The 6,967-nt window shown below is 55.2% G+C and overlaps 1 protein-coding gene across 2 annotated transcripts; it reads left to right on the top strand.

The window, feature by feature from the left end:
- Window positions 1-943: 943 nt before the first annotated feature.
- Window positions 944-6,960, top strand: SUV39H1 (SUV39H1 histone lysine methyltransferase). Of its 2 annotated transcripts, XM_051968834.1 has the most exons (6): window positions 944-1,850; window positions 2,667-2,812; window positions 3,113-3,784; window positions 5,703-5,849; window positions 5,938-6,067; window positions 6,453-6,960. In XM_051968834.1, exons 2-6 carry the CDS (start codon window positions 2,711-2,713, stop codon window positions 6,521-6,523), a joined length of 1,122 nt encoding a protein of 373 aa, XP_051824794.1. In that variant the 5' UTR covers window positions 944-1,850; window positions 2,667-2,710; the 3' UTR covers window positions 6,524-6,960. The 2 variants fall into 2 exon arrangements, with proteins under 2 accessions (XP_051824794.1, XP_051824795.1); XM_051968835.1 differs by lacking the exon at window positions 5,703-5,849.
- Window positions 6,961-6,967: the final 7 nt, after the last annotated feature.

Here is a 6,967-nt window from a genome sequence, read left to right as displayed (position 1 = left end):
CACAGGGGGGCCTTGTCAGGTAGGAAAAGGCCATTAGTGACAAATGGGGGAGCAGTGTCAAGTAGGAAAAGGCCATTAGTGACAAATGGGGGGCAGTGTCAGGTAGGAAAAGGCCATTGGAGACAAATGGGGGAGCAGTGTCAAATATGAAAAGGCCATTTGTGCTAAATGGGGGGCAGTTTCAGGTAAGAAAAGGCCATTTGTGATAGACATGGGGGGCCGTGTGAGGTAGGAAAAGGCCATTAATGACAAATGGGGGGTCGTGTGAGGTAGGAAAAGGCCATTAGTGACAAATGGGGGGGCAGTGTCAAGTAGGAAAAGGCCATTGGAGACAAATGGGCGGCAGTGTCAGGTAGGAAAAGGACATTTGTGATAAATGGGGGCAGTGTCAGTTAGGAAAAACTCATTTGTGATAGACATGGGGAGCAGTGTCAGGTAGGAAAAGGCCATTAATGCCAAATGTGGGGCAGTGTCAAGTAGGAAAAGGCCATTAGTGACAAATGGGGGGCAGTGTCAGGTAGGAAAAGGCCATTTGTGATAGACACGGGGGGCAGTGTCAGGTAGGAAAAGGCCATTAGTGACAAATGGGGGGCAGTGTCAGGTAGAAAAAGGACATTTATGACAAACACGGGAGGCCGTGTCAGGTAGGAAAAGGCCATTTGTGACAGACACGGGGGGCAGTGTCAGTTAGGAAAAACTCATTTGTGATAGACATGGGGAGCAGTGTTAGGTAGGAAAAGGTCATTTGTGCTAAATGGGGGGCAGTTTCAGGTAAGAAAAGGCCATTTGTGATAGACATGGGGGGCCGTGGGAGGTAGGAAAAGGCCATTAGTGACAAATGGGGGGCCATGTGAGGTAGGAAAAGGCCATTAGTGACAAATGTGGGGCAGTGTCAAGTAGGAAAAGGCCATTTGTGAAAGACATGGGGAGCCGTGTCAGGTAGGAAAAGGCCATTAGTGACAAATGGGGGAGCAGTGTCAAATAGGAAAAAGCCATTTGTGCTAAATGGGGGGCAGTTTCAGGTAAGAAAAGGCCATTTGTGATAGACATGGGGGGCCGTGTCAGGTAGGAAAAGGCCATTAGTGACAAATGGGGGGGCAGTGTCAAGTAGGAAAAGGCCATTAGTGACAAATGGGGGAGCAGTGTCAAATAGGAAAAGGCCATTTGTGCTAAATGGGGGGCAGTTTCAGGTAAGAAAAGGCCATTTGTGATAGACATGGGGGGCCGTGTGAGGTAGGAAAAGGCCATTAGTGACAAATGGGGGTCGTGTGAGGTAGGAAAAGGCCATTAGTGACAAATGTGGGGCAGTGTCAAGTAGGAAAAGGCCATTTGTGAAAGACATGGGGAGCCGTGTCAGGTAGGAAAAGGCTTTTAGAGAGAAATGGGGGCAGTGTCAGGTAGGAAAAACTCATTTGTGATAGACATGGGGGGCAGTTTCAGGTAGGAAAAGGCCATTTGTGATAAATGGGGGGCTGTTTCAGGTAGGAAAAGGCCATTAGTGACAAATAGGGGGCAGTGTCAGGTAGGAAAAGGCCATTTGTAATAAATGGGGGGTGTTTCAGGTAGGAAAAGGCCATGTGTGATAGACACGGGGGGCAGTGTCAGGTAGGAAAAGGCCATTAGTGACAAATGGGAGGCATTTGGGAGCTTTGTAGAGAAATGTGAATGAAAGGAGAGCTAGTTTCAAGATATATCTGATGGGGATGGGCAAGGCTGTCCAAGAGAGATATGGGAGTTGTAGAGCAGGCTGGGAGTTAGAAATGCCTGAAGAAGTGGAGGCCTCTGGGGGACGTGTGTTAGTAATGAGAGCACCGAGTGGCTGCCGGAGATAAAGGGGTCTTCCATAACAAGTATGTGCCTCAGGGAGAGCTGGGGTGGGCTTTGGGACAGGAAGTGTCCAGTAGACACGGGGAGGGGGACATATGTGCTGGAGTTTGACAGGAACGTGCAGGACCGAGGGGGAGCTGACAGAAACAGGAGAGCTCTGAAGGGACATGTTGGACTGAGCGGGGCTGCCATGAATTTGAGGACTCTTGACGGAAGCCTATCCATCAAGAATAGGGGGACTCTGGGGAAGAATGGGAAGACGTCAGGCAAGAGCGGGGCGTGTCTGAGATGTCGGGAATTGGGCACAAAGGGGAAATGTGGGCAGGCCTAGGGGGAGGCTGAGGGGGCGCGCCTGACGGAGATGGCAGGGATGAACGTGACAGGACTAGCGCTTTGCTGGGGGTGAGATCTCCAAAGCGAGGAAGTCAGAACGCTCACTGGCTTTGAAGAGACCATGTGAGAGCGGTGAGTGGGGAGAAGCCACAGACGGAGCAAACCCGAGGGTTCCAGAGCTTCTCAGATTGCAGGCCGGAAGGGCCTGTGGAGATCCTGGCCCAGCACCTCAGTTTACATATGTGGCCACTGAGTCCCACAGTTCTGTGACTTGCTCCAAGTAACATAATAAGGATCTGATGCCGGGCGCCCTGCGTCCAGAAGCTTCCTTTCCTTTCCCTGTAGCACAGCGTTCGGGGAGAGGCTGGGCCCCGTTTCCCTGGTCTCCCTCAGTTGCCTCTTGTTCTGAGGAGGGAGAACCCAAGCCACTTCGTTTGTGAGGGGGATGCGGCTGCCCTCCTGCTGGCCCAGAGCACCCCCCTCACAGCTTCTCTCGGGACTTACAGCCTGCAGCGTGGGTGCCAAGTACTCGTTGAACCAACTGGAGAATATGTGCCGTGTGGCTAAGCTCTGCTGCCATGATCTCGGCGTCACAAAGAAGAATATGTGCATCTTTGAGGTGGATTATCTGTGCAACTACAAGAAGATTGACGTAAGTTGGGGGGGGGGGAATAAGGGAGGTGAGGGGGAGCAGAGGGAAAAGAGGGAGAGGGGAAGGGAAGAGAGAGGGAGAGGAAAAGAGGGGCAGGACAAGAAGGAGTAGAAGGGGAGGAGGATAGAGAGGGGAAAAGAGGAGGAAGGGGGGGAGGAAGAGAAGGAGGGGGAAGGAGGAAGAGGGAAGGGAAGGGGGAGATGCCTTGCTCCCTCCCAGCAAACTCCCAGGCTCTCCAGGGAACTGTTTGGAAGGGGCCAAAGGCACCCCCCACATACTATTCTCTGCCTTACCCTCCAGGATAAAGAGTACTACCTGGTCAAGTGGAAAGGTTACCCCAAATCCGAAAACACTTGGGAGCCACGCCGGAACTTGAGATGCGCTGCCACCTTGAAGCAGTTCCACCGAGACGTGGAGGGGGAGTTGTTCCGCCGCAGTGGGCGGCGGCCCCGGGCCCGGCCCCCTCGCCACCTGGACACCGCTATGGTCAGTTTTCTGGAGCAGAAGGGCGAGCAGCGCAAGGCCCTGCGGCGTTGGGAGAAGGAGCTGAATCTCGCACGGGGTCACAAGGGCTCCATCGCAGTGGAAAACGAAGTGGACTTATTTTGGCCCCCAGAGGACTTCATGTACATCAACGAATACAGAGTGAGCGAAGGGATCACTGTGGAGCAGGTGACAGCCGGCTGCGAATGCAAGAACTGTCTGGAGGCGCCAGTCAACGGCTGCTGCCCTGGCGCGTCGCTCAACCGGTTTGCCTATAACATCCAAGGTCAGGTGCGGCTAGAAGCTGGCCAGCCCATCTATGAGTGCAACTCACACTGCCTCTGCGACATACAGTGCCCCAATCGCGTGGTCCAGAGAGGCATCTACTACAACCTGTGCATCTTCCGCACGGACAACGGACGGGGCTGGGGCGTCCGCACCCAGGAGAAGATCCGCCGCCACACCTTTGTCATGGAGTACGTGGGTGAGGTAAGGCTGCCGCTGCTGTGGAGAAGGCCCCTGCGCGTGCCCGCGGGCAGAGGCTCTCTAGGTGGACTCTGGGCAAGCTGCTTCCGCTTTCTCGACCTCGGTCGTCCTTTCTGTAATATCGGCTCCGTCCCACGTTGACGGTCTTTGACGGGGAGCTAACTCCTGGCCGACGAACCCCGCGGTCATTCAGATGTCTGGACGGCCACCCTTCCCCACCCCCACCCCCCTGCTTCCCTGAGGGATTCTCCCTCTCTGGGTTTAGTTACTCCTTATGTGTGCGGTAGGGGGGTCCAAAGCAGTGGGTTCTAAGGCTCCCCTCCCATCTTCCGTTTGACATTTGAGGAAGGGGTTAGATTGAAAGGTTTACAGTGTTACGGATGTGGTCCCTTTAAATTTTCTGGGTGACCCTGGATGAGTCATTTTTCCGAGGGGCTTAATCTTCCCACCAGTATCATCAGTGGAGGCTTTTTAAAGTCCTTAGATCCCGGAACTGTCCTCGCCTGCTGGTTCAGCCAGTTTGGTGGTCTCCGGGCTCCAGACGCCCACCCGATTAACAGGGGGGTCGGAGTCAGTGATTTCTCTGCCGGGGTGGGGTAGAGAACCTGCTCCGACTCGCGAGCGATCGCTCGCGGAGAATGTTGGCCGAGACTCCTCCGGAGGCTCGCTTTTGGGCCCTGGCCCTCGGGACTGGCTTTTGGCGAGGCTCACCGACACGAGAACTGGCTCCGTTAGAGCTTCGGGCTTCTTTCTGGCTCTGGCCGATCCTCACGGAATCCCTCACGGAATCCCTCACGGAATCCCTCATGGAATCCAGCATGGTTCACCCGGCCTCCCCGATTCCTTTGCCGGGCCCAGTTTCTCCTCTGATAGGTGGGCTGGGGGGAGGGAAGGGGTTAACCCGATGATCCATCTAAGCCCCCTTCCACAATTCAATGCCACGGGTGCAGCATGTTGAAAGGCTGGTCAGCCCCAGATTTAGGAAACTTGGTGGATTTCTTTGACTTCCTGGCATCGTCAGGCCCAGTCTCTTTCCTACCCTGGGCCTCGTTTCCCCCTTATCTGTAAAACCCTCGAGATGTGACCAGAGAAAGGGTCCCTTGACAGGAGAGGGGCAGGGTTTAGCCTAAAGAAACGACTCTCTTGGTGCGTTTCGGACGCTCTGTGGGCCGTCAGAGAGTGCTGAGACGCGGATCCAAGCGGCGCCTGGGGACCCCACTCGTGAGATGGGTACCTAAAAGCTGTCCGTGGAGAAATTGGAGATGTAGAGGTGGGGCTCTGGCCGGGCCTTAAAGAGTTGGGACAGGCTCACTAGAGCGGCTCCCAAGCGCAGGTTGGGATAGGGGAACTGGATTCAAAGGAGTGGAGCGGCAGCCAGAAGCCCCTTGGGTAGAGCTGAAAAGGAAAGAAAGTGAGCCCGACCACCCAGTCGAGTGCCCGGGGAGACATCGGCGTCTTCTTAAGCCCCCCGGAATCTGGGCCCGTCCTCGCTCTGTAGTTGAGGCTGCCACCCCTCCCCTCGGCCTTCCCCATTCCTACAGACCCCAGCTGCTGATCCCGGGGCCTACTTGAGGGGGAAGGCCTGGCTTCTGGAAGGTTGTCCCGAAAAACAGGCTTGCTCTGTTTGGGTCTCGGGTGGATGGGGTAGTTCGAGGGGTGCGGATTTTGGCTAAAGGAAAGGATGATCTCCGATGATCCGAACCGTCTGGAAACGGAGAAGGGCGCTGCTTCGGGAGGCCCCCTGGGGCCGGAGAAGAGGGCCAGCATCCTCCGCCCGCCCTCGCCTCCCGCCCGCCGTTTCTCTCGGCCCCGCTCCGGGGGTCGATCTCGGCGGTCGGACGGAAGACCTGGCCTAACCTGCCACGGCAATGGTGGTTGTTTGAATCTTTGACTGAAGCTACCCTGATTCTTGAATCCTCAGATCATTACCTCTGAGGAGGCAGAACGGCGTGGGCGGGTCTATGATCGCCAGGGAATCACCTACCTCTTTGATTTGGACTATGTGGAAGATGTCTACACAGTGGATGCAGCACATTTTGGGAACATCTCCCACTTTGTCAACCATAGCGTAGGTGGCTGCCGGGGAGGGTGGGTTAACGCTGGCCCCTGTTCTACCTCATCCATGCTTACCTTTGCCCCCTCTTTCACGTGGGCAGTGCTGCCCCAACCTCCAGGTCTACAATGTCTTCATTGATAATCTGGACGAGCGCCTTCCACGAATTGCCTTTTTTGCCACCCGAACTATCTGGGCAGGCGAGGAGTTAACCTTTGACTACAACATGCAAGGTTGTGCGGGTGTTTGGGGGGGGGGGGAGTAGCACCACTTTGAGGGTGGAGAGGGCTTGGCGGTTAACGGTCAATGTAAGAGTATAACGGAGAACTTTTGAGTTTTGAGGCCTAGATCTGCCTTCAAGCAGCAGGGTTGGATTCTTGAGACCCGGGGAGATGCGCCCCGCCCCCACCCCCACCCCCACAGTGAGTAGGGAAGAGATGAAGCTTGGTGAGCACAGCAGGGCAAAGCCCAGGAGGTCATGGACATGCTAGAGACACCCAGCCCTTCCTCCCCCTCTCTTCCCCCGACTCCTTTAACTACACCTTCTTTTCACAGCGGACCTGGTACACATGGAAAGCATGCGTATGGATTCTAACTTCGGTCTGGCTGGTCTCATAGGCTCTCCCAAGAAGCGGGTGCGGATCGCGTGTAAATGCGGAGCTGAATTCTGCCGGAAGTACCTCTTCTAATACCGTCACCTGCGTTTTCCTGACAGCCCAGGAAGGTCGTGGGCCAGCCCCCCACCCCCTCCCCGTCTCTTGCTCAATTTGAGGGGAAGCCAAAGATCTACCTTTCAAGGCAGAAAACTTACTGCCCACCCCCCTTCCCCATTTCCCTTGGGCTGCAGGGGAAGGGGGCATCCAGAGTTTACCTACCCTAGCCCATCGCCCTCACACAACTTAAGTTGAATTCACGGTTGATGATAATGTTTTCAGTCCCCTGCTGGGGATGCTCGGGAAGTGGATCTCTGCTGCTTCCTGAGGTTGTGATGATCAATCCATCAACTGATGATTTCAACAGTTTTGGAGCCATTTCTCAGCTTATATAATACATTGGTTTGTGTTCTTTATGTGATCTTTGTTTCGCCGCTTCCTCTCGCGGGGCGAGCCCTCGGTCGGGGAGGGAAGGGGGCA

The sequence above is a fragment of the Antechinus flavipes genome, chromosome X, assembly GCF_016432865.1.
Source record: "Antechinus flavipes isolate AdamAnt ecotype Samford, QLD, Australia chromosome X, AdamAnt_v2, whole genome shotgun sequence".
Classification (NCBI taxonomy): domain Eukaryota; kingdom Metazoa; phylum Chordata; class Mammalia; order Dasyuromorphia; family Dasyuridae; genus Antechinus; species Antechinus flavipes.
The sequence above is the reverse complement of the archived record's forward strand: the minus strand, read 5'-3'. Positions and strand labels throughout refer to the sequence as shown.